General features: G+C 49.1%; 1 protein-coding gene across 6 annotated transcripts in view; it reads right to left on the bottom strand.

Annotated features, from left to right (window-relative positions):
- TRAPPC9 (trafficking protein particle complex subunit 9) overlaps positions 1-27,203 on the bottom strand; it is a 532,255-nt gene that overhangs the window by 402,751 nt on the left and 102,301 nt on the right. For all 6 annotated transcript variants that reach the window (XM_055091306.1, XM_055091308.1, XM_055091309.1 and 3 more), the window contains 3 exons: positions 17,955-18,081; positions 8,790-8,935; positions 2,800-2,885 (listed from right to left, as the gene is read on the bottom strand). In XM_055091306.1, coding sequence (XP_054947281.1) covers positions 2,800-2,885; positions 8,790-8,935; positions 17,955-18,081 — 359 coding nt within the window. The remainder of the gene's footprint in view (positions 1-2,799; positions 2,886-8,789; positions 8,936-17,954; positions 18,082-27,203) is intronic.

Raw genomic sequence — 27,203 nt, 5'->3', positions numbered from 1 at the left:
CGAACGAGACAGGCTCCCTGGCCTCCAGGAGCTGCCCGGTGATTGCAGGATCTCTCCGCGCTCAGGACCTTCTCCTCAACACTGTAACAGAGGCCCCATCCAGCACAACAGCCAAGAGAAGAAAGAAACGGCATGAAGACAGTTATTCACACACACAAAAACTGTGGAAAACCCTGTGGAACCTATGAGGAAAGCTGAACTAACAAGAGCACTTAGCCAAGTAACAAAGTCAGTATTAAAAAAGCAAAAGTATTTCTACAATCTAGCAATACACAAAACATATTAGAAAATAAAATATTACAAATACCATTAACAAGAGATCAAAAACATCCCCTATCTTGGAATAAGTCTAATGAGTGGTCTGTGAGATTCCCGCACTGAAATCTACAGAAGATGGCTGAGATACATTAAAGAAGACCTAAATGTAGGAGGGATCCTGGATTCTTCCCGGGGGGTTGTTTTCTGCAGTGCTATGGTCGAAGCAATCCTGAAACTATTTTAGGTCTATCCCAGGAGCAAGCAGATGAGAAGCGTGCTAATGTTGCTGTGAGCCCAGGTTCTCACACTGGAGGGAAGGACGCTGACGTGGAACGCAGGAAGGCGAGAAGAACCCTACGGAGATGGACTGGAATTGGAGGGATGGCTGTGAAGTCAGAATGTATGAGGTCTGTATTTGCATTGTGTATATGCATGTCTAAGGGCACATGTATATGTATGTACACACACGTGCAGATGTATGCATGTAGGTACGTGTGTAAGCACGTGTCTATGTGGGCATGCATGCAGACTTTTCCTAACTCTGTCTACAGAAAGCAGCCAGAAGCAAAGGCTCTCCAATAACAATGAGCACACCTGCGCCCAGAGTCTGAGCAAAAGCATGAAATGAGCTAACCATGTGTGAAACAGATGTAGTGGCCAAGAATGGAAGCAGAGAAACCAATTAGATGGCTATTGTCTCCAGGCAAAATATATTGGCATTTGATTTCTCTTTAAAATAGCTAAAGCAAATACGGCCAACTGTGAGCATTTGCTAAATGTGAATGGTGGATATACAAGGGCTTATTATTCCCTGTAACATTTCATATGCTTGAAATATTCCATAATTTAATTTTTAAATTCTGAACATGATTTGTGGGCTATCTCCTAGTGGTAACTTATTTTATTCTTTGTTCTTCCTCATTTTTTATAAAAAGCACATATTACTTTTCAACCAGATATAAATGAAAGCTTCTTTTTTTTTTTTTCTTTTTTTTTTGCGGTACGCGGGCCTCTCACTGGTTGTGGCCTCTCCGTTGCGGAGGGCAGGCTCAGCGGCCGGGGTTCACGGGCCCAGCCCGTTTTTTTTTTTGCGGTACGCGGGCCTCTCACTGTTGTGGCCTCTCCCGTTGCGGAGTGCAGGCTCAGCGGCCGTGGTTCACGGGCCCAGCCGCTCCGTGGCATGTGGGATCTTCCCGGACCGGGGCACGAACCCGTGTCCCCTGCATCGGCAGGCGGACTCTCAACCACTGCGCCACCAGGGAAGCCCGAAAGCTTCTTTTTAAGACTAAAAAATATGTATAAGAAAGAACAGCAGGCATATGATACTTTAACCACTTTGGGGGAAATTCTCTAAACAACTATTATTCCTGGTTTAGGCCAAGAGATAGAAAGTCACTACAGGGCTTGACCAAGAGCTAAACCCTAAGGTTGGCACATTCTTGTGCAACAGGAGGAGGAGGGAACACTCATCCTTACAGGTCATTCTTGGAATGACCTCAGGGTGGTAAGCTTACTATTCAGCTGAATTTCTAAGAGCTCCAACAGATTTGGGAAAACCATGTCTCACGCCGGAGGCCTAAACATCATCTTCAATAACTCCCAGTCTGCCTCTGAGCTCCCACTCACCCTGTGTCCTCAGTGGGGCCTCCCCTAACTCTCCACTTCTCCTGCAGCCCCTCGTGCACCCCACCACGGCTCTGACCAAGGTCACGGCAGGGGCCAGGCCTGACGCATGGCGCGGGCCCTCAAAAGGACACCTGTACGGACAGCCCGCCTCCCACCCTGAGTACGAGTCATAAAACTCCAAAGGAAGGCATCGCCCAGCTCAGCACCATCCTTCACATAATGCCGAAAATTTACAAAGCGGTTCTATACAATAATAAGCATAGAGAAGACTTGAGGACTGGAATCCACCCGATGGTGGAGGGCTCCGCTCTGGAAACACTAGGTGTAGCTTGGAGAGCCATATGAATCTCCTTCCTGCTCACTGCAGAATTAGGGGAGCAGTTCCAGTGGACAGCACTGCAGAAAGTGAGCCTCTAACGCCGTACAGAAACAAAGAAACAGAACATCAGATTTCAAACCCGAGGGAAACTTCGTATTAGCAGTGCAGCCGTTTATTCTCTTAGGAATAAAGAGCTCGCTCTTCCCTTAGGCCTTGATCATCTTATCATCTTGTAGCAGTGCAATAACAGTGATATTGAGTGGTGGGCACAATACAGGGTTTGTAACCTCGCTATCTCATGTAAATTTCAATATAATTATTTCAAATCTTATATGCAATCAATTAAGCTCCGTGTGTGTTCAAATCCGAGATGTCTTTGTTCATCGACTCACACATCTCACTGAGTACCAAGCACTAAAGACACGGGAATGTCAAGATGTAGTCTTCACTCACAAAAAGATTATAATCTTTGGCAAAACAAATATTAAAAACAGACATAGATTGTAGGCAGTATGCCTGAAATATTAAGTAAAAAACTTACTTTAATGGTAAATTGATGTTTAGCCCAAAAGGGTCAAATGATTCATGATACATACCATGTTTTCAACTCGGAGTTCAAATGGCATTGGGTTATATACCATCAGCTGAACTTCACACACATCTCCTTGAACCCACTGGAAATCTAGAAATACATACACACAAAAGAATCCACGTTTTAGCTGGTGTTTTTGCACGTTTCACATGGCTTCAGATTACTCCTCTGGCAATTTATTTTTCCAATGAAGCGGTGGGCATTGTGATCATCTTGAGATACACAGTTTAAAGCTATTTTACTGCTACCTTTCTCCAATGCAAAGCACATCATCCCTGCCACTTGGATGCCTTGTGACTGATGCTTCCCTCCCTCAGTGCCAAACGCAGCTGCACGAAACTGGAATCAATCCAGACAGCACTATTCTTGGTGTAGAGCCATACGTCACACAGACCTTTGCGGACCCAGAGGCTGGTACTTAGGAAGATGGCACTGTGGTCAATTTTAAGTGGCACATAGCGTGGTTTCTCTTTCCCCTCCCTAAGTTTGTGAGAGAAGACGGTGGCTTCTCCTCCCTGTCCACTCCCAGGTCAGCTGCAGTCCAACACCTACGGGAGGCAGAATTCTGAGATGACCCCCAAGACTCCCAGCCCCTGGTGTACACGCTGTGTCATCCTCTCCCCCCGAGTGTGGAGATGACGATAGGCTATGTTATATAACAAAGGGGAAGGAGGCTTCCATATGTGATGAAGGCCCCCAAGCAGTAGGCTCTGACTTAATCAATGGGAGATTATCCTAGGAGAGCCTGGCCTACTCAGGTGAGCCCTTGGAAGGGAACATACCCATCCTCAGTGAAAAGATTCAAAGCATGAGAGGATGTACGGAGGAGGCCATGTGGCCAGGACCCAAGAGCAGCTGCTATGAGCTGAAAGTGGTCCAGCTGACGGCCAGCAAGAGAACAGAGACGTCAGTCCTACAACCACAAGGAATGGATGAAGAACCTGAGGGAGCCTGGGAACAGATCCTTCCCAGTAGAGCCTCCAGATGAGAACACAGCCCCAGCTGACACCTGGATTTCAGCCTGCAAGACTCTGAGCAGAGGACCCAGCTAACACATGCTGGACACATGAGAGTAACAGTGAGAAAATAAACTTGTGTTCTTTAAGCCACTAAATTGGTGGTCATCTGTTACACACAAAAGAAAACTAATACGGTCCCCATCCCCACTCCACTGCCCTCTCCTCCCCTTAAGATTCTCCATTAGGCAAACTGGAAGGGGCTTCAGAACCAAGTAACACGTGTTGGGCAGGAGGTACTGTCCAGCCCTTGGAAGGCTGTCTCTTACTCTTCATAATGACCTGGTGAGGTAGATATTACAATCCCACTGTTACAAGGCAGGTACTCAAGGTCCAAAAGAGGTTAATAAATGTGCTGGGAATCAGACAGCCAGTAAGTGGGGCAGCAGGGATTCAAGCCCAGGTCTTTGAACTCAGAGAAGTATCTAGACTGGACGGTGGTGGTTAAAGGGTTTTTTCTACAGTAGATACTATGATTTACCGATTAGAATTCTTCAGCTTTCACAGGCTTTCATAAAGACACCATTTTTCCCAAACACTTCACACCAGGTCCCCTGCACAGAGACTAAGACAGGTTGCACCAAACCTATGGCACCCTGAAATTGCATGCAATGTGACCCAGAGTTGGCATCCTGAAGTTGCATGCAGTGAAGAAGGAGCCCACCAGGTGAGTTAGTTGTCAAAAATGCTTGCACAAGCAAGTACCCATTTGAGCCTCTTGACAATACAGTGAAGCAGTCAGCAGAGCACATATCACCCTCATTCACCAACAAGGAACACTGAACCGTCCTCCATCGATGGCCCTAATGAATGAGGCAGCCGAGCCCAACTCCCATGTGCCTGGTCCCAAAGCCTCTGCTGCTCTCAGGCTGCTGCTCTCCCCGCGTTGGCTCCAGAAACCCACCTCTCTTCACCCAGCCTCGGGCTGAGAACCTCTGCGGGAGGGAGGGGTCGCAGAAGTCCTTCTGCAGAGACAGGGTGCTCCCACCCCCACCTTCAGCGGCATCACTGAGCCCATCACTGCCTCAGCGGCCCGCACCCCAGCCCTTCCTCACGGCCGATGAAAATGTCATTTGTTTTAACAGCTTGCTACGCCCGATAACGAAGGAACTGTTTGTCTTCTCTACCACGGTCAAATAACCATCATTTCAAAATTCATTTTCCTGGGGTTCTGAAAGGAATCGTTTATACTTGCACAGTCCTAGTCACTAAAGGTAAACCTAAGATAAATCCCTGATTACAGGAATAGTTATTTATGTCTGAGAGGAGATCATCTCCTTCCTAAACCTTAGTGTGTCAAAGCACACGGTGGGGCCCCTTCCTCGATATTTTGTCCCAGAAACCACAGGGGGGAACAGCACTGAAGGCTATTAAACACACTTCTGTATCAGGCCCTCCGCACACTGCACTGCACGGCCCCCATGTGTGTTCTTAGCCGTGGACAAACAGCATCTTTGCTGTTTTCCTAAAAAAGTTTCCTAAAATGTCCTTTAGGGGAGAAAGCTTATCATCAACCCTAACGAGACCCCAAAACACCAGTCAGAGACTCCTAGAAGGTCCAAGAGACGAGCCTCATTAACTCTGTAATGACAGGTCCAGGTCCACCCAGGGGAAAAGGGGCCCCGAAAGTGACCTGCCCACCATCGAGAAACAGTGAGACTCGGACTGGAACAAGCCCCGCCCCACCTCCAAAGAGATCAGAGGAGGCACCCGCGCTGGCAGACGCGCACTGCTCACCAGCATGCGCTGGAGCGGGCCGGGACCCGGCCTCCCTGCTCAACCACGATGTCCCCCCGGCTCCCCTGCTCCCAGACTCCCCAGCACGCTCTCCAGAGCAGAGAAGCAGTAGGGAGGCGGGGGCTGTCCTTCAAAATCGACAGACTGAAATGAGAATGTCAAAGACTTGCCTTCACACCAGAGTGTGAAGTGTCGGGCGGGCCTGCCCCCCGACAACCAGGAAACAGTTGCAGCTGGTCACTCGTTCGTTTTCACGGACATTTACTGCTCGTCCTTTGCTGGACCATGGAGAGGGTGCCGCAGCCCCTGCCGCTGCCACCAAAGCAGCCCAGGCTGCCACAGTTGTGGTCTCCCTGCACCACCGCTGCTGCCGCCACCACCCAGGGGACCCCCAGGAGCGGAATGGCCCCTGCCCTCCTGCACCTTCACCCCCACCGGGGAGACCCTAATGGCAGCCAGCTGGCAGGGAAGTCAGGGAAATGTTCGGCCCAAGCAGCACAGGGGGAATGGAAGGTAGGGGTCAGAGGACTAAGAGGCAGTACCTGACCTCCGATATACATCTGTGTACACTGATTTTTTTCACCCCTTACAATGCCTGATAAGTGATAGGGGCAGCCATGCCTACGTGACGGATGCGACAACAAAAGAGCAAAATCATTTCCCAGGATGCAAATGGAAGACGTTCAAACAATATCAGAGAAAGTTCAAAATCCTGTCGTTTTAAATGTATTTAGTTACTACTTGTCACTTCCCTCTAACTTCTATGTACACCTCACGACAGCAGGGACCACGCCTGCACTTCTCACCGTTAGAACCCACAGGGCTCGGCTGCCACATGCCTGACACACCGGGAAACTCAGGGGGAGTTTACTGATGGATGAGAGAAGGAACCAATGAACCGACGAAGGACTGAACCAAGAGACACGCACGTGCACACGCACGCACGCACATCAAGTCTGTAGCATGCTATATACTTAGGGCTCCTGCTTTCAGAAATGTACCACCTGACACACCGGGAAACTCAGGGGGAGTTTACTGATGGATGAGAGAAGGAACCAATGAACCGACGAAGGACTGAACCAAGAGACACGCACGTGCACACGCACGCACGACGCACATCAAGTCTGTAGCATGCTATATACTTAGGGCTCCTGCTTTCAGAAATGTACCAGAATTTACAATCAGATGCTATTTTTTAAGGGCATCACCCCATATTTCTTCCTTTATTTTCTTGTTTTAACTAGAGCCCTCCGGGCCACACCTCAGAAGCCCACCTGCTCCTCAGAGCCAGCTCTGCTTGCTGAGCCTCCGGGAGGCCTTCCGAAGTCTCAGCTCGTCCCATGCATATGATCTCCCCAAACTCAGCAGGTGAGTCCCAGGTGCTGCTGGAGGCAGACCTAGTTTCAGAGCGCTAGGATATTCAACTTCCCGGGTATTACTGCCTTGCTGTCGAAGCTGACCTGGAGGATGGGGGAGGTGGGCAGCTGTGTGTTATCATTGACTGAGGCCCATGCCAGGCGTGCTGCACACATGAGGGAAAGCTGGAGGGCCCTGGTTAGAACAGCACACTTAATCTGAAAAGTTGTGAGTTTCTCATTTCTCTGAGTTTGTTTCTTCATCTGGAAAAGGGAGGTAAGAATTACTTCCTCCAAAAATACTAGGAAAACTAACTGAACTCAAATGTGACAGCATTTTACAAAGTGCAACTTGAACCAAAGAAGTGGTGAGCGTGACCAGAAAGCACGGGGCCATTTTAGCACCCCTACCCTCACTCCACCCTCTGTCTCGGCGACAGCTTAGAGACACTCATTTTTCAAGGTGTTCAGGGGTTTTTTATGAGATCGTTACAGGCTCCACCAAGGTTATGGGATGTGCGTTGTGCTTGGCCTTGAGCTCCACGGTACGGGGCAAAGGCTCTGCTGTGGGGTCAGTTACCCATCCTGAATCTCAGCTTCCTTGTCTGTAAAGTGGGGTCACACCATCCACCCCACCCCTTCATTCTCTCCACACTGTTCTAGCAGCGGGGAGACGGGGAGGAGGGGAATGTAAACAGAGGGACGCTGCGAAGGGCAACCGGCAGTGAGGGGAGAGTGGGGAGAAGCGGCCTCTCGGAGCGGGGCCCGCAGACTGAGCGAAGTGGGCGGGGGGTGAGCTCTAGGCAGACGCGCAGCGAGCAGAGCCCTGAGACTGGAACAAGACAGCATGTCCAAAGAACAGAAAGCGGCCGTGTGGCTGGAGCCAAGGAGCAGGAGTGGAAAGGTGGGAGGTGAGCGGGAAAGGCAGAAAGAGAGTGGCTGGCGCTGTCAGGAGAGCCCGCCGTCCGGCTACGGGGTGTGACAGGACACGTGCATCCCAGGAAGAAGGGCCTCATGAAGTCAGGACGCCTTCGCCTACATCAGGAGTAAGAAATTAAAGGAGGAAAAAAGAAGACAGAAGGAGAAGCGTGCACTGACTTGCAAAAGCTTCGCAGGTCTTCTACTGAAACTCCAACCAGTGACGGGCCGCTCAGTCCTTTAGCTCTGTCACTGCAACTTGCAGGCACCATGATCTCAAAATGCGAGGGGCCCGAGGAGGGGAAAGCTGGCCAGGAATGAGGTCTGCAGCACGGCCAGGCTTTGGGAAGGACACGGAGGAGCCCCGGGGTCCGCGGTGAGGAAGGAAAGGAGTGGCCGTGGGCTGGGACGTGGCCGGGGAGCCGAGCACATAGACGAGCACACTGGAGACTCTCAGGAATGCGTGCTCCGCTCCCGGTCCACCCCGAGACAATCTCATCTCTCCCTGCTGCGTCACCAAGCATCTCGGAAGTGGCGATCGTTAGTGCACTACTAAACAAGCGCTGCCAGCGTTCAAAGGGGACAATGCTACGATGTCCTTATGCCCCAGTCAGTCCTGAACATAAGTCAACCTTTAATCTCCTTTGATGATTCAGAAGTTACTCCAGGCCTTGGGAAATCACCCTAATCTCCTAGTACCTCTCTTCTGTAGTTTACATAAGTCTCAGATAACAGAGGTCTTCTGGTTTCTAGAACTTCCACAAAAACTGCCTTTTACGAAATAGATATCAAAAAGTCAGGTCTATAGGCACTGGCCTGGCTAAGGTAGCAAACTGAATAAAGCTGTATGAGGGTATATACACACATGCACGAATGAACTGCAGTCAAGTCTCATGCTTTAAAATCTAGAAGAGCCGCCAGGAGCCGGGCAGCAGAGAACAGCCAGAAAGCCAGGATGAGCAGCCTACCGATTTTCCTGCTCCGCTCTTCCCCACGGCTGTGTGCGATGATCGGTGAGTAGATGAAGGGGCTCTTGGTCGACATGCTCTGGCCCAGCAAGCTTTTCATTTTCTGTGGCCGGAGGCTGGCAGGAAGGTTCAACAGTTTCACACGCCTGTGGTTCCAAAGGGAACAAAAATACTTCAGCTGCCTGTTCGCTTGGGTTCAGCGTAAATACGAGCAGATATCAGATGTTAGAACGACAGTAAATCAAGCAGCAGATAAACTGAGGGGAGGAAAAGTACTCAGTTTCGCAGGACAAAGCAGAAGAAGGGTGCACACGACCCCTCCAGTCCATCCCAGGGAGAGAAGACGTCCACGGCCGGGCAGCAGCCGCGCCCCTGGGCCACTGCGCTGGGGCCAGAGGGGCTGGCGGAAACCTGGACTGCAGCACCTGTCAGCTGCATGCCCCTGGGCACAGGCCCTGCCTTCCCTACACTCAGGCTCCTGGTCTGCAAGATGCAGATACGCGCCCTCCCTCACAGAACCACTGTGAGGACTCAACAAAGCGCTTTGGGCAGCGTGCCCACCGCTCAGCAGAAGTTGGTTCCCTCCTCTGCCTCCCGCTTCCTGAAGGGCAGGCCCGCAGCAAAGAGAAGAGCAGACCCTGACCCGTACGACCCGAAGGAACCACGAGTGAAGGGTAGCAGCACCGTCGGCTTCCACGTGCACAGTCTGTATCTTATTAAATGGCTTTCCCAGCTGTGGATGTCTGCTAATCGAAACCCATGCTGGGACCCATCAGCGGGCCAGGACTGAAGGGCCACAGTCTGCGCAGCCTGAGCACCTTCAGGCCTCGTGCTCACCGCTTCACACGTGTCGTCGCAACTAAACCTCACATCTGCCTTCCTAGCCGGGGTGCTGTGACCATCACCTCCACGTTACCAGCGAGGAAATCGACACAGGAGAGATGAGGTACAGCGGCCAAACCCCACAGCTGGAAACTGGTGACAGCAGGAGACAGTGCACCCTTCAACCCCCCAGCACCTGTGACCTCCCTTGGGAGCAGCTGGGCAAGACAGGGGTCAGGGTCTGGAAAGCCCCGAGGCCTGAGGCTGAAGGGAAGGGTGGGGGAAGGGCTGGAAGGTGGGCGGGACCCTTACGGCTCCTCCGTCCCCATCCGCAGCCCCTCTGCAGGAGGTACGGCCAGAGGGTAGCGAGGGGAGGCAGCGCACGTCCCTCGAGAAAGACAAACCACTTGAAGCGGTGCGCCGGCCTCCAGCTCTCTCCCTTCCTCTGTAAGGCGGCAGGTGGACGCGGCCTGGATCCCTGAGTAACCTCAGCGAGGTCAGCCACCCGGGAGAACTCACTGCCCAAAGGGTATCAGACTCCGTGTGAGTGGGACTTAAATCTGGGTTGTAGTGAGGGCTAATTTTTCTGAGATTTTAGGGATAATTTCTCTGCCACAGCACAGGCTAACCTATACTGACTATATATATATATATATATATATATATATATATATATACACACACACACACACACACACCCTATAGAAACCCCTCACGGAATCCACAAAATCACGCCTTTCTCAGCTGAAGGACTCTCAGCCATCGAGGGCAGCCCTGCCCGGCACACAGGCCACCCCACCACACTCAGCGGTCACAGACGGCTCCCCGAGCCCGGCCCCGGGAGAGTGCGGGTCGCGCGCGTGACTCCCACCTATTCCCACAACGATCCAAGGCAGCAGACGGCGCTTACACCAGAGCTCTTCAAACCAAGGGGTCTATCTCGCACACTTTCTCTGACTCTTACTTGTCCTTGCAAACCCCTTTGGCATGCTTTTCTCGTACAGGATCAGAATCACTTTGTTTTCTATTTGTTGCAGTTCAGTTGTGAGCCTTCCGAGGACAGGGGTACCCAGGGCCTCATTTGTCTCTCCAGCACTGGTGCAATATTTCAATGCAGAGCTCTCGATAAATGTTGCATGAATAAACTCCCAAAAGCTGGATTTCAACCTCAGCTTCCAAATCTTCCAAAACCATATATTTAAGGCTAAGCAGTTTATCCCTAACAGTTGCAAATCCCAGACCTTTGTGCACATTCAAAAAATACCAGCTATGGGCTTCCCTGGTGGCGCAGTGGTTGAGAGTTCGCCTGCCGATGCAGGGGACGCGGGTTCGTGCCCCGGTCCGGGAGGATCCCACGTGCCGCGGAGCGGCTGGGCCCGTGAGCCATGGCCGCTGAGCCTACGCGTCCGGAGCCTGCGCTCTGCCACGGGAGAGGCCACAACAGTGAGAGGCCCACGTACCGCAAAAAAAAAAGAAAAAAAAAACAAAACACCAGCTGCGCTGCACTGGGACGAGGGTGGGCAAGCCCTCACACTGGCCGAGATGCCACGTCTGATGTGCATCTAACACCCACCACATCCAACCCAGGGGGATTCGCCTGCTCCTGAGAAGCAGCTTCAACAGACACAGACCTGACTGCAGTCTGAAGGACCTACCAGCTGGGCAACGGGCACAGATGGCTTCATCTCCCCGGACCTCAACCCTCTCACTTACGAAATAGGAAAAATAATCGGTACCTGATAATGCTCTGCAGAAGGAGGGCACCTCCCTTCCCCAGTTCCATGTCTCCATGAGGACGGGCATCCTTAGGGGAGTGGCCCTAGCCTCGCTCTTGCCCACCCTCAGTCCTCCCAAGGGAGGTGGTAAATTTGGACGGAGAACGAGTGCATGCACCGCTCAGGCCCTGCCGAGAGCACGTATTCAGTCCTGCTCTCTGCACGGACGGAACAGGGCCTGTCCCACGAAAAAGCATACCGTCACCCAGCTCTGCCAGAGGCTGGGGCACAGGTGGACAGCACTGAGCCACTGCCATCCACCTGAGACAGACGTTTCTTTCTGCTGATTCCAAACTCAGGCAGAGAAGGGGAGTGGTCTGAAGCAGAGACCTTCGTACCTTCGCAGGGTACTTTGAGGACTGAGTTAATATGCATCAAGCACCTGTAATAGAGCCTGTCACCTAGCAGGTACACAAAAGCCTTTCTCTTTCCTCCCTAAAACAACACTCGTTTACAGGCACAGAGAGCCAAGTCCCTGCGCAAAGATCACAACACCGCACCGGGACAAAGAAACGAAGCGCTGGTCCCAGGGATGTTGAGAGCAGCCTGGGAACCTCAGACCAGCACCGTCCACTCGAGCCTTTAAGTTTACTCATCTGTAAAATGATACCATTTTCTTGCAACACAAATAGCATTCTACTCTGTGCCACCGTCACCACCTAAAAATGAGATGTCATCTGTGATTCTAGGAATCATGTACACAAGCACAGAAATTCCAGATCACATAAAAGGTTATTAAAATATGCAGAGGAATTCTGAGGGCGTGGTCAGCCAGAAAAGTAACCCGACAAGCAGGCATGGCATTCATTTATAACTCAAAATCTAGCATCAAATGTCTGTTTATAAAATGTACCCAGAAAAACAATCATTCAAGGCACCTGACCTAAAGGAAATATAATTCATTTAGCATAAATTTCTGTGGAGCTAATAATATTATATTTGGTTTATGAAGCTGCCAACAGTAAAGAAGAATTCCAGGGATGAAGTGTCCAAACCAAGGATTATTTTTAGGGATTCCACTTGGAAACAGTTGACATTTTAAAATCTGACTTCTCAGTATACCGTGGCTAACTAGGACCGTGCAAAGCAGTGGTGGAACACTAATTAGGAAAGTGATACAAAACATATTGGTGAGAAGAATGACACAGGAAAAAACAGCTCACTTTTTCTTTCTTGGTTTTTAATTCCTCAACCGTATTCACAGGGGAAACATATCTAAGCACCTCCCGGGGCTTCCCTTCCCTGGTGGCGCAGTGGTGAAGAATCCACCTGCCAACACAGGGGACACAGGTTCGAGCCCTGGTCCGGTTAGATCCCACATGCCGCGGAGCAACTAAGCCCATGCCCCACAACTACTGAGCCTGCGCTCTGGAGCCCGCGAGCCACAACTACTGAGCCCGTGTGCCACAACTACTGAAGCCCGCGCGCCTAGAGCCCGTGCTCTGCAACAAGAGAAGCCACCGCAACGAGAAGCCTGCGCACCACAACAAACAGTAGCCCCCTCTGGCCACAACTAGAGAAAGCCCACGTGCAGCGACAAAGACCCAATGCAGCCAAAAATAAATAAAATAAAATAAAATAAATAAATTTATTTTTAAAAAAAAAAGAACCTCCTGGATATCTGTGCACAGATGGGCGATGGCCAAAGCTGGCCACACCTTCCACATTTGGAACGACGTGAAGGTCACCCACTGTCCCGAGTCTGGGCATGATGCAGACAGCTGGAGAGGACCCAGCACGCCAACCAGGGCAGTAGAGCAAGGCTTCTCGCTCGGACTCCCCAACGACACCACACATTTCTCATTTTCTTCGAGAAGCTCAGGTTTGCGAAATTCGTAAGGAGGTTGTGGGCCTGACGATTACACCAAGTGTTACAGAAGATTCAGGACGTGGCCGTGAACCTGGTGAGATCACGGAGCCGCATCCTGATCGGCATCCGGGAGGCTGGCCTTGCCCTGCTTCACAAACCAAGAAAAACTGCCCTGATAGCGTGGCCTCTAAGCCCCTTTTTGAATAAACACCTGAAATCCTTCCTCAAATACAATTAACTTAAAAGCTGAAGTTTTAAAAGTACCAGGGCCACTCAAAACGACTCCAAGCTCATCCTGACTGGAGGGTTTCGATCCGTATCAATTAAAGCAGCCTCATCCACCCTGGCTCTCTGCCAGGCTGAAGCTCAAGGTCAGTTCATCAAAGAAACAATCAGTTCATCCCTACCCCACCCCCGTCTCACCCCAAATTAAAGACCCACTGGTTTCCTGTAAATGGCATCTAAACTCTACCCCAATTTCTTCTTTAATAATTCACAACTTGTAGTGTGTGAACAATCTACATGATTATTAGTGGCTTTTGTGTACATTATTGTTTTTATGAATTCTGTAAGGAGTCACATGAACTTCCCCTCTGCTTTAGCTCTGGACAGTAGTAACGGATATGGGTTTGGCAGCCTCCTGGAACATGGGATCTTGGCATGTTGACCATCACTGAGTCCCTGGCCCTTAGCATTGAGCCAAGCACATCTTAGGCACTCTATAAATATCTGATTAATTGAATTTTAGAACAGAATTAAAACAGGGATCTATATTGTCCCTTTTTTAAATTAAATTGCATCGTGATTACTTGACACAATTTTTGAGTGAACCCAGTTCATGCTCCCATGCTACACAGAACAAGTAAATATTTTCCTATAATTTGATGAAATGCCTTTATTGTCAAAAACAAGGAAAGTCCTCACCAGAAAAAAAGGCTCCACTCATCTCTTCCAAAACCAGAAGTATAAATATGAGGCACCACTAACATTAAATTAGCTCATGTCTAACAATTCTATTCAGCAAGTCTGATCATTTACTCATGAATGTGGACATTTTTCAGGAGCTTCGGTCTTCAAAGCCCTTCCTATAGCTACAGGGGGTGTCTCGCAATGCCTGACTTGAATTTTTTTTTTGGAATTAAACTGACTTAAACATTAAGTCCATGTTTTCCAGGCATAGGTCCTTGACACATTTGGTTAGAACATTAAAATAGTCCCAGATTAGTTTTCTAAGAAAAAACACTGGCCGGGTCCATGGGTACTGTGTCAGCCCTCTCCAGAGAGAGATGAGGAACACTGGTTGTGTGAGAGAGCAACAATCCCACAGGCAGTGTGGACACAACCATTCCACACAAAGTCACACAACACCTACCCTGCTCCAGGTCCTGACTGAACACCAGTAATATGGGTCTGCCACCCTCAGTCAGCCATCACAGAGCACCTACCATCACCCTTTTTTTTCTCCTGAGAATATAACTTTGAATTCTCTGCTGCCCGACTCTCGCCAAAAGGTGACTTACGAGAAATCACCTTCATGAAGGAGTGCTTGATGTATAAACAGTCCGCCCATTACACTACATATGGCTGGGACAGTCCAGACTGCTGTATTAGAGTGCTCATCTTAGCTCAGGCTGCTCTAACAGAATACCATAGTCCGGGCATCTTAAACAACAATACTCATTTCTCACAGTCTGGAGGCTGAAGTCTGAGATCAGTGTGCCGGCATGATCGGGTTCTGCTGAGGGCTCTCTCCCTGGCTCACAGACATGGTCACTGTATCCTCATGTGGAGAAGAGAAAGAGCTCTGGTCCCTTCATCTCCTTATAAGGGCACTAATCCCATCATGGGGGCCCCATCCTCGTGACCCCATCTAAACCTAATCAGCCCCCAAAGGCCTCACCTCCAAATATCATCCCACTGGGGTTAGGTCATTGGCAGATGAATTTTGGGGGGACACATACAGTCCACAGCAGAGCTGCATGTTTGGACCACACTGCTCTGTCCTCTGGGAGAGCTGAGTGTACCCAACCCCCTCTGGCATCAAGCCTGTAGTTTGCACTGAGGAATGCCACGAACAAAACAACCATGAGAACCTGCTTCAGATTTTTGTAGCGATATTTTTGAGGACATTATTCAGTACGCTCCCTTTAAGAGAACCCACAAGAGGGGTTTCCACAAGCCTCCTTACTGTGAAGAGGTGTATTTCTCCAGTGTGACTGGTTTGTGTCTGCTTCTGAGACAGAGAGCCTTGTAACCAATCACATTTCCTCCTATACCCATTGTTAGTTATATTATTGACATATGATTAATAGAATCATGCTTTTCCCCATCTCCAGCCATTATGTAGGACCCTTACTTACCTTTCACTCTGGTGACTTTATTTTTAACATAACATTTCTATGAGCTGCCTCAAATGTTTTGTGAAAACACGGCAAACTGTGTACCTGCATCACAATTACTTGAAACCATTCTGGGGTGAGCCCAGTTCATGCTAGACTAAGATCTGAAGGGCAAGCTTATTTGTTGATGAGACTAGATAGGAAAGAAGCTTCCTTCCCCTTTCCCTCCCGCCCCAGCAATTCAGCCCTGAGTCCATTAGGGAGGGCAGAGCCAGGTACGCATCTGAGCAGGCAACAGGGCAGAGGGCACGCTGGCCAGAGTGGGGCAAGAGGGACCTGGGGGGCTAGGGCAGCAGCACAGCATGGCCATCAGAGCTCCCCACGGGGAGGGAGGTCAACCTGATAACCACTGGTAACCAGCAGGGGAACTGACCAAATGAGTAACCATACTGAGGCTAATGGGAGACAGGTTTCCCCCAGTCTGAGAAGGGAGTTACAGATATAAGAAAACTAGAAGGACCCCCTAAGATGTTGGGTGGAACTGGAGGTATCAGTATGAACTCACAGTTTCCAATACACAGAAATAGATGCAGAAATAACCATGCACATGAACATGCAGTGAGTAACACATGTATATAAACAGATATTGCCTAGTTCTATCCACTGCGAGCAGCAACACCCCAATAGTAAGGAGCACACACAACACCCAGATCTTAACTTAAATTCCATTCTCCATTGAAAGAACCAGGGCTCTTGGAAGAAATGGCTAACGCAGGGCTCGGAGCAGGGACTCAGATCTGAGTCCATTACCCCAGCAGAGGCAGTGGAGAGCAAGGGGCATTTGTGGAGGCTCCCGGAAGAAAGAAGCTTCGTCTTTCTCCCACAGGTGTTGCCTCTCTCTTCTCCTGGACACTGCAGGATGAGGAGCTGTTGCTGCCACCCTGATGCCACCTGGGACCTGAGACTAAAGCCTCACTGCAGAGGGCAGAGCTGAGAGAGGAGAGAAGACAGGTTCTGATGAGGTGGCCTGAAGCCTGGCTTCCAGCCCTGCCTGAATCCCTCTCCTGGACTTTGTAGGTTTATGTGCCATAAATTCCCTTTTGCCTAAGATAGTCTGGGTCAGGTATTCTGCCAACTGCTATGCAAAGAATTCTGATGGATAGATCTGTTCATCCACTCAACACACATGAGCACCCAAGGGCTACAAAGACAAAGCCCTCTTCAGGTAGCCCTCAGTCAGAAAGAACAAAGATGTATCGTATAATCAAGTTCTGTAAATGAAACAGAAGAAAGACATAAGAGATACTGCTGGCTGGCTAACCCAGCACCATTTCTGACCCCCTTCTCCCTATCCCACCTACATTACAGAGACTGGGAGAGCTAAACATGTATTTCCTCAGCCTCTCTTACAACTAGCGGTGGCCACGAGATGCACTCCTGGTCAAGGAGACTGGGGCAGAAGCCTACTATGAATCTGTCCAGATCATTTTTGCTTTCGTAGTAAACAAAAGATAGGCTCCCTGGCCCTGCCCCTTCTTCCTTCATCCTGTCTGGGATGTAGATGTGTTATCTGGAGTTGCAGCAGCCATTTGGTCATCAGGAGGTAAAGACAGAGTTGCAGAGAGGCCACCTGTTTCCCAGTTCTTAGTAAATAAGAAAAATCACCTCTTATTTGTGATCCACTGCTAGGTTTTCTACTCTTCGCACTGAAATAATTGGTAATTTATACAGAAGGTGTCATTATTTCTATCTGGGTGGCTCTAGAAAAAGGCTTCATGGAGGAGATAATCCTTGAACTAAATCTTGAAAGATGCCGGAATGTCACCAGGCAGAGCAAGGGAGGGAAAGGCACTGCAAGCAGAAGGTAGAGCCTGAGCAGAGAAATGAAACCGCCGCACATTCTGCCTACTCAGTGATTCCAGAAGGGTGTGCAGGGCTGGGGGTCCAGGGGAATAAGGAAGGGGCTCACAGCCAGTCTGGAGACAGAGCCGGCCGCGGATGGTCTTGTAAGCCACACAAACCAAGCGAGGTGGAGGCGCTCCCCTGGGCCTGTGCGCAGGGGTGAGCAGTCTAGGAAAGTGGGCCCTACCGGATGCGGGTAAGTGCGAGCGCCACGAGGCCTGGTTGGTCTCCACTGCACAGGGGGCCACGTCTCGGCCATGGAACCAGGCAGACACGGGTTTGCGGGCTCTGCCGGCAGACAGGCACGTGACCACGGCAGTTCTCCAATGGCCCTGGCCTGATTCTCTGGTCTATAAAACACACTCCACAGGCGATGGCTGTGACTTAACGAGATGACAGACCAGATACACAGCCAACCCAAACCAGGAACTCTTCTAAAGATCTGCATTCCTGATCAGACCAAAGACAGATGCTGGGAGCGAAGCTCACCTTCCGTACCGCGGCCCGCCTGTCCTACCTGACGATGGGAAGTTTGGTGAAGGGCACCGGGGGCAGTGTGAGGCCATCGGGGAGGGTGATGAGCTCCATGGTTCCGGGACACTTGGAGGTATAGTTCTCCAGGCTTTGCGTCACGTCCTTTTTTTCTGATGAGAAAATAAAAACAAAATAAAGGTTAATTAAACCAAAGAAAAGGGGGGGTAGGGGGGGTTGTTTTGCTCTATTTTATTTTTTTGAGCAAAAATAAAATTCTTAACCCAAATCCTTAACAGTCCAGTGAGTCCAGTCTTCTGACAGAAATAAAGGGGCAGTGACCAAAAGAGACAAAAAGAAAATAGCAGCTTTATTCAATTTATTTAAATAATCACTAGCAGCTGCTCCATTTAAGGGCCTGTGGATAAAAAGGAAATTAAGTTACCATCTTCTAGGAGATTTCATTTTCCAAGATAATAAATCCTTATCAAATTCCAAGAAGGTCAATGGGCAGGCAGGACTGGAGAATATTTTATTACTTAATAAATATTTTTCCAGCAATTACTAGGTACCAAGCAAAATGCCAGGCCTTGTCTCCAAGGAGTGTACAGTGCATCTGTATAACAGATATTTAAGCAAATCATTACAAATCAGTATTTTTATGTAAAAGTAGAGCTTTGTGAGATAAGGCTGGTTTTCTCCACCCCACCCCTGTCCCTTTCACTAGGAGGGAGGAGAAGAGGATGCAGGTAACAGTGAATAATGTTTGCTTATCACCCATGACGCACCCTAGACACGTGCTCACGGGCTCTGTAACACTCCGGAGCTCAAGGGCGCTTCCTGCTGGAAAACTCGAAGTAACTTGGGAAGGCAGGCACCACTGTGCCCATTTTGCAAACGAGAAAACCGAGCCCAAGTGAAGTTAAAGGTTGTGTCAAAAATCCCGTGTTTGGCCCTCAGCCTGTCATCTCCACACTCCCACACTGTTTGGAAGAATTAAGGAGTCAGGAATCGGGGGTTCACTCCTGGCCTGTTTCCTGTCACTGCTGGCAGGGAGGGTGGAGGACCTGGAGAGAAGAAGGACAGAGGAGCGCAGCCATGGGGGCGAGACTTCGGGCCATGAAGTTGGACCAGGTTCCAGTACATGGCTTGGTCTTTCCCCATCTGTGGTGTGACCACCTGAGGGGAAACCATAACCTCCCATCTAAAGAATTTCTAAGGGTGAATTAAAAACAGTGGCTGGTGGACATGAGACTGAGCTCAGAGGAACGATGACACTGTCACCACCGTCATGCCAGTGCCTGCAGGGAATGCGAGGATGTCACAGAGAGTGGTACAGGGCTGCTCGGTGAGGCTGCAGGCTCCACTGACCGGTGACCATACAAAACAAGATCCAGGCAGAGAATGCCTAGATCTCAGGCACATAATTAATGGGTTAACTGTGCCACAGGGCTTCTGTGTGTCTAAGCATCATTCCTTAGAGAGCAGGAGGGCAGAAAAGCAACCAGAATTAATCTGGATATGACACAGTAATGTTAATTTGCAGCATGAACAAAATTTTTTTTTTTCCTGTGCGGTACGCGGGCCTCTCACTGTTGTGGCCTCTCCCGTTGCGGAGCACAGATTCCGGACGCACAGGCTCAGCGGCCATGGTTCACAGGCCCAGCCGCTTCGTGGCATGTGGGATCCTCCCAGACCGGGGCACGAACCCGCGTCCCCTGCATTGGCAGGCGGACTCTCAACCACTGCGCCACCAGGGAAGCCCCCAAAATTCTTTAAATAATCAAATCATCTTCAATTTACAGGTGACAAATCTCCCAAGGGGCTCCCGCTGATAACACATAAGTGACCTAATTTGCCTAATGTTGGGTAGAGCACTCGTGGTTTAGGTACCTTATTATAAGGCTGAATTACACTCTCCCAGTAAACCCTGCTGAAATGAAGAAAGGAATGAACCTATTAATGACGCCTAATGCCCCCTGCAAAGTTACCCAAGAAGGAACAGTACCCGGGGTGTCTCGCTCAGCTGGCTGCAGAGAACAGAACGGACACGCGGGGACGCAGACAGCCATGGGCCTCACTGCAGGATCTCCTTCTGGGAACCTCCCGTGTCCGTGCTTTAGCCTCTTCTCTTGGGCACTGTTCCCTGGAATACTTTCCCATGTGGGGTATAAGACTGGCTGTGGAAGCCAGGTGAGGCGGTCAACGCCCCATATGCATTTATTCCCCTTGGTTTCAACAGGGCCCTGCTCTCCAGCTGTGCCTGTGACTCCACCACATATGCTTTCTTTTTACTCCATCAGGCGAAATACTAATCTTCTGTGGAGATGGCAGAGGGACAGCCACCTGCTTCCGGAGCAGAGAAGGAGATCTGGGGATACAATCAACTCATGAGATGCTTTACAGCTAATTCTCCCACCGTCACGGCCCTCATCACATCACCCCCAGAGCACCACTGCCTTCTGGGGCCTCTTCCCTGCTTTCCCACTACCTGACAATTTCACTGTCACTTTAGTGGGGTTTCCAGGGTTAAATGCTTATGTTCAATTGTCAGTGTCGTCCATCCGTTAGAAAGTTCTCATCAACCTCTCTCCTGACGGATTTGAGCACCTGCTGTACGTTGTTGCCCAGATCTGTTTTTATCAGGGATTACAAAGTGGTAATTTTTTAATTCTCTAATTAAAAAGGATTTTCCCTCATCAACCGTTTGGTGATCCTGAAACAGACGACACAGAAAGGAGGGCTGACAAATGAGTCTTTCCCTTCATTTACTGGAGAGAGAACTGGTGTCCCTACCACCTCCAGGGCCTCTCACTGTTGTGGCCTCTCCCGTTGCGGAGCACAGATTCCGGACGCACAGGCTCAGCGGCCATGGTTCACAGGCCCAGCCGCTTCGTGGCATGTGGGATCCTCCCAGACCGGGGCACGAACCCGCGTCCCCTGCATTGGCAGGCGGACTCTCAACCACTGCGCCACCAGGGAAGCCCCCAAAATTCTTTAAATAATCAAATCATCTTCAATTTACAGGTGACAAATCTCCCAAGGGGCTCCCGCTGATAACACATAAGTGACCTAATTTGCCTAATGTTGGGTAGAGCACTCGTGGTTTAGGTACCTTATTATAAGGCTGAATTACACTCTCCCAGTAAACCCTGCTGAAATGAAGAAAGGAATGAACCTATTAATGACGCCTAATGCCCCCTGCAAAGTTACCCAAGAAGGAACAGTACCCGGGGTGTCTCGCTCAGCTGGCTGCAGAGAACAGAACGGACACGCGGGGACGCAGACAGCCATGGGCCTCACTGCAGGATCTCCTTCTGGGAACCTCCCGTGTCCGTGCTTTAGCCTCTTCTCTTGGGCACTGTTCCCTGGAATACTTTCCCATGTGGGGTATAAGACTGGCTGTGGAAGCCAGGTGAGGCGGTCAACGCCCCATATGCATTTATTCCCCTTGGTTTCAACAGGGCCCTGCTCTCCAGCTGTGCCTGTGACTCCACCACATATGCTTTCTTTTTACTCCATCAGGCGAAATACTAATCTTCTGTGGAGATGGCAGAGGGACAGCCACCTGCTTCCGGAGCAGAGAAGGAGATCTGGGGATACAATCAACTCATGAGATGCTTTACAGCTAATTCTCCCACCGTCACGGCCCTCATCACATCACCCCCAGAGCACCACTGCCTTCTGGGGCCTCTTCCCTGCTTTCCCACTACCTGACAATTTCACTGTCACTTTAGTGGGGTTTCCAGGGTTAAATGCTTATGTTCAATTGTCAGTGTCGTCCATCCGTTAGAAAGTTCTCATCAACCTCTCTCCTGACGGATTTGAGCACCTGCTGTACGTTGTTGCCCAGATCTGTTTTTATCAGGGATTACAAAGTGGTAATTTTTTAATTCTCTAATTAAAAAGGATTTTCCCTCATCAACCGTTTGGTGATCCTGAAACAGACGACACAGAAAGGAGGGCTGACAAATGAGTCTTTCCCTTCATTTACTGGAGAGAGAACTGGTGTCCCTACCACCTCCAAGGATGACCAGTAAGTCATACATGACTCAGTATCACTATGCACTGGTGGATTTTTATATATTTGGTATTTCAGTTGGCTTCCATCACATTCTTTTTTGATGTTCAAACTGTCCCATCTTCGGCCAGTGGGAGCCCTTGCAGGTTGGTTCCTATGTCTTTAGAGAAGGCCCAAGATTGTCAACAGCTTGCTATCTTTCTGGATCATTTCCAGTCTCAGGCCTAGAATCCATTTTCCAAGGAGCACAGGATCCTTTCAGTGTTTAGAGATCAGAATCTGGAGGCTGGGTGCTCAACGCCACCAGATTCTCCTTGTCTCTCTAGGTCTTGACAAAACACAGGTCCACTTACCTAATTTTTTAAGTGCTGAGGCTGTGATTTTTTCTTTAAATTTTGTTTAACTTCTGACAGCTAAAAATCAAGGTCATTGGACTACAAGTTCCTTAAAGGGAGAGCATCTTGTCACCATTTTTGCTTTTCCCCTAATTTGTCAAGAGTATTTGGATGACAAAAGGTGTTAAAGAGCTATGTGTTAGTTGGCTGGCCTCATTTATCCAAAGAGGTAGGACAGAATCAATCTGTGGGCAAGAGTAAAATAAAATAATAAAATGAACACAGATGCTCCGTCCACACAGTGCAGAGTAACAGCCACTGATTCACCAACAGAAGCCAGGCTGTGCAGGCTGACCACCTGCTCACCTTTTCTTTGTGCACCTTACTGCAGTGGGAACCACCAAGGAGCTCTGGGTGCTACATGTCAACACTAAGGACCGTGGCCCCCACCGAGGTGATGCTTCTCCAGGTATTTTCTGCTTCAACAAAAAGCAGCAGAAATGATCCTGTGATGCATTCCACCACTCACTCCGCCTTGTATCATTTTTTCTTCACTCATCAAGTTACTGTTTTCCTTCCTCTTTGTTTAACCTTACCTGACTTTACTCATCCAAGTCCTCATCCACTCAGCTTTCATCAAACACCTACTATGCGCCCACAGCACTGAGCACCAGGCACACAGAAGCACGACAGGCTCTACTTTTGGGGTGTCCCGAGTTGAAAGAGCACACAACGTCAAAAGAGGACATTATGACTCCTTCTCAGTGACTTTACAGAGGCAGGATCAAAGTCTGGGAGAAGAGCAAATGGGACATGTAATTTGGCCAAAGAAGGTTTTATAGAAGAGGCAACATTTGGCCTTTGCCAAGGGTCCTGGGACTCAGAGCAAAAACAATGAGTGTGTTATTTGGACATTTTGCTATGTTATAAGGAAAATATGACAAAAATACAGACAGAGGATGAATAATGACATATCATTATAAGCTGCACATGCACAACAGAACTTGACAGAGAAGCTGTCTGAGGCACGTGTGAGAGGGAATCGGCTAAGGCTGGTAACGTCTGTGGACATCAAGGGCTGAATGGTGCGGCAGCACAGGGACCTTCATGGAAACGGCGACGGGACTGCTGCAGGTGAGGACGGTACTGGCTTTGCAGTACGCTGAGTGTCAAATCTTGATACTTTACACAGGTCTTCAATGCGGGATCTTCTCCGGAACATAGGACTCCTCAGAGACTTGTGACAGTTGCTGTAGAAATTTCACTACTGACAACAGATGATGAATACACGGTTGCTGGGCAGAAAAGGAGGCTTCGTGTCCAAGGGAAGAAATGTAGAAACACTCAGAGACAAAAAATGACAGACTAAGCTCAGATCTGCTGCAGGCAGTTTTCACTTCTACAATTCGTCCACAGGGACCAGCACTGTTCTTAGCACAAAGCGCTGCAGAAATACTCGCAGTCTTTACCCACAATTACATATACTGAGCACGTGCTTTGCACCGAATCTTGCACTAGGCTCTCCAGAGTATAAAATCTTCAAGGCGAGGGATCCTGCGACACAGCAGAACTTCAAAATTTTTTCATGCAAAATAGGTATACCCTCCCACAAAATTCCTGTCCTGGAGGCAGAGCTTGGGCATTATTATCTCCCTTTTAAAGGTGATAAAAATGAACCCAGGGACAACCTGGGAAATTTGATTGTGGAATAGTGCTAAATGCTACCAAAAATAATTATTAATGTTTGGGTATAACATTAACATTGTAGTTATATTAGGAAATGTCCATTTTTTTTTTTTAGCAATGCATACTAAAGAGTGAAGGTGTAAATGAAATGATGCCTCTGGGATTTTCCTTAAAATAATTCAACAAACAGAAAAAGTAAGAGATGAAGTAAATATATAAAGATCTTGATAACCATCGAATCTGGGTGACTGTCACATGCGGATTCATTTTACTGTTCCTTACACCTCTGTTTGAAATGATTTCATAGTAAAATATTTAACGAGCTTGAGGAAGTGAAATGATTTGCTGGAGGTCATACAGAGAGGAAGAGATTTGAGACTCAGATCCCAGCTGACTGAGTCTTCCCATCCCCACAGATTAGGCCTGACCACAGAGAGCCGGAGCTACCAAAACAGATAAAAGAGCTCAAGGCCATGGTGGCTGCTAACCTTGGTTCCATGTGCCAAACTGGAATGAAGCCTGTGATCAATCTGAACGTTCTCCTAAGCACGTGATTTGGTCAATGGGAAGTGATGATTCCTTAATTAATTTCACTAAAAATCAACTGTCTTAGTCTACTCGGGCTGCCATAATGAAAGACCATGGATGGTAGCTTAAACAATAAACATTTACTTCTCACAGTTCTGGAGGCTGGGAAGTCCAAGATCAAGGTGCCAGTGGATTCAATTCCTGGTTTTCAGACATCCACTTCTCACTGCATCCTCACCTGGCCTTTCCTCAGGTGCATGGGCACAGAGGGAGAAAGAGCTCTGTGTCTCCTCCTCTTCTTGTAGGGCACTAACCCCAAAGTGAGAGTCCCACCCGCTTGACCTAATCTAAACCCAATCACCTCCCAAAGACCCCACCTCCAAATACAATCACGCTGGGAGTCAGGACTTCAATACATGAATTTGGAGGGGACACAAACATTTAGCCCATAATATCAACAGATCTTATTCAATTCCAATCACAACATCCAACAATTATTTCAGCCCAACTGGAGCACCTAATGCACTTGAGAGTTTTTTCCAACCCAGAAATTGAAGAAATCATGAAAACAGAACATTTTTAATAAACACCTAGTTGCCACCAAACTAGACTGTTCCTTATAGAAGCAGAAAATATGATCACCAAAACTTCTGATCACAGGCCATTTGCCATTTCAAGACTTGACCCTGACATGAAAACCAGCACATCATGATTTTACAGTTTGTCTATTCTTGTCTCTTCTAAGTAATAATCTGAGACAACCATGTGCACATTAAGTCAGTTATGATATTAAAAACAGGTAGAAAATAGAAATAAGAGAAAAAAGTACATTTTTTCTTCCAAATCTGAAATAGGAAAACTAAAGGAAGAGGAGGGGAAAAAAAAAAAAGAATACAGGGAAGAGGAGGAAAAAAAAAAAAAAGAATACAGAGGAAAAACTACATGTATGGCCTGATACAGTCTGAAATGATAATTTGAGGATCGATTCTGACACCTTCACCTATAGAAATAAAAAACACAGTTAGTCTTTGAGTTGCTTTCATAAGAATATTATTGATCTTTCCATATCATAATGCTGAGATCTCTTAGAGGGTCCCAGTAAGCAGGACCCCTCTTGTCCAACTCGTTTCTAAAAATAAGTTGACAACAAAACAAAAAGAAAAGATAGAGGCTAAAATATCACCATTACTACCATGTACAGACCATGCTAAAGGCCACAACACGGGGCTTCCGTGGTGGTGCAGTGGTTGAGAGTCCGCCTGCCGATGAAGGGGACGCGGGTTCGTGCCCCGGTCCGGGAAGATCCCACGTGCCGCGGAGCAGCTAGGCCCGTGGGCCATGGCCGCTGAGCCTGCGCGTCCGGAGCCTGTGCTCCACAATGGGAGAGGCCACAGCAGGGAGAGGCCCGCGTACCGCAAAAAAAAACAAAAACAAAAACGGCCACAAGACGGTTTCTTAGAAAGTGCAACTCCTTGCTGACACCAAGAATTGGGCAGATAGACCTTCCTGCCTAGACACAGACTGTGCTGAACTGGGCACGCCCCCACCGCCCACCCAGGGGAGGCCAGGCCTGACCTCCAGCCCTGAGCACAGAGAAGCACTTCCCGAGAGGAAGCAGAGCAGAGCGAGGTAAGCTGACGGATCACACTGGTTACTGGGACCAATCCTGCCATCAGGTAAATCATTCCACCGCTCCAGGAATGGAGTGGGGAGGCCTGCACTCACTCTGAGTTCCCTTCAAGGGAAAGGGACATCAGGGATTGTTAAGATTATGATTCTCCACCCACAAATAAGTGTATGTTATGCCATTTTACTAAGACGTAAGTGAGCTTCAGGAAGAGGAAGTGATTAGCTCAAAGCCACAACACTAGTAGCCTGGGAAGGTGGGGACCACCCCCAATCCGGGATCTCTGTAACACGGCACCTGTTCATCCCACAGCACCTCACTGCCAGTGAAAAGGTTCATCTCCATTACAAATACCACTGCGACAACTTCCACTTCTGGAGTAGCTCATAGCAAACAACACTCCCACCAAGAACTAAAAGAGCTAACAAAAGTATTACAGAAGAGGAGGGGGCACTGGAGAGCTGTCACGGCAACAAAGATTTGAGAGTCCAGAGGGAAGGGACACTCAGGAAGATGAACCCCCTTCCCGCATCCACTTCATCCCTGGGAGTGTGTGTGGATTCTAGGCATGGAGAGAACCACCACGAAGAGACTGAGCAGCCAGCAGAGCCCGCAGCATCCTCATGGGGCAGGGAGAGCAACTGCATGTCACCGAGCCGGCGGGCCCGGAGCCAGGTGCCCAGGAGGAGCCGGGTCCCCGGACTCGCTGCACGGGTTCCCCTGGGGCTTTTTCCAATCAGCTCTGCAGGACAGAAGGCTGCCAGATCCATCTGAAAGTGACTCAGAAGAGAGGGCAGGTCAAATGGAAAGAGTGACACCAGATGGCCTTGCCACACTATGGGAACAGCTGCATGAGTTATAAAGGGGGCCTTTTAAAAACCCATCAGAAAAAAAAAAAAAAAAAAAACCATCAGAAGGGGAACATAAATGAACTAAATTCTGGAAAGTGGCAAGCCTTTCCCAGGAGAGAAGACCCACAGCTGCTTTCATTCCTGGCAGAGCAGTAGGAGGAAATGGGGAGTCAGACAAAGAGGAAGGGAAGGAGAAAAGTGCTGAACTTTTCACAAACTACTCCCAACTGCCCATGGTGCAGACAAG

This window comes from Physeter macrocephalus, chromosome 15 (genome assembly GCF_002837175.3).
Source record: "Physeter macrocephalus isolate SW-GA chromosome 15, ASM283717v5, whole genome shotgun sequence".
Lineage (NCBI taxonomy): Eukaryota > Metazoa > Chordata > Mammalia > Artiodactyla > Physeteridae > Physeter > Physeter macrocephalus.
This window is presented reverse-complemented; position numbering and strand designations above follow the sequence as displayed.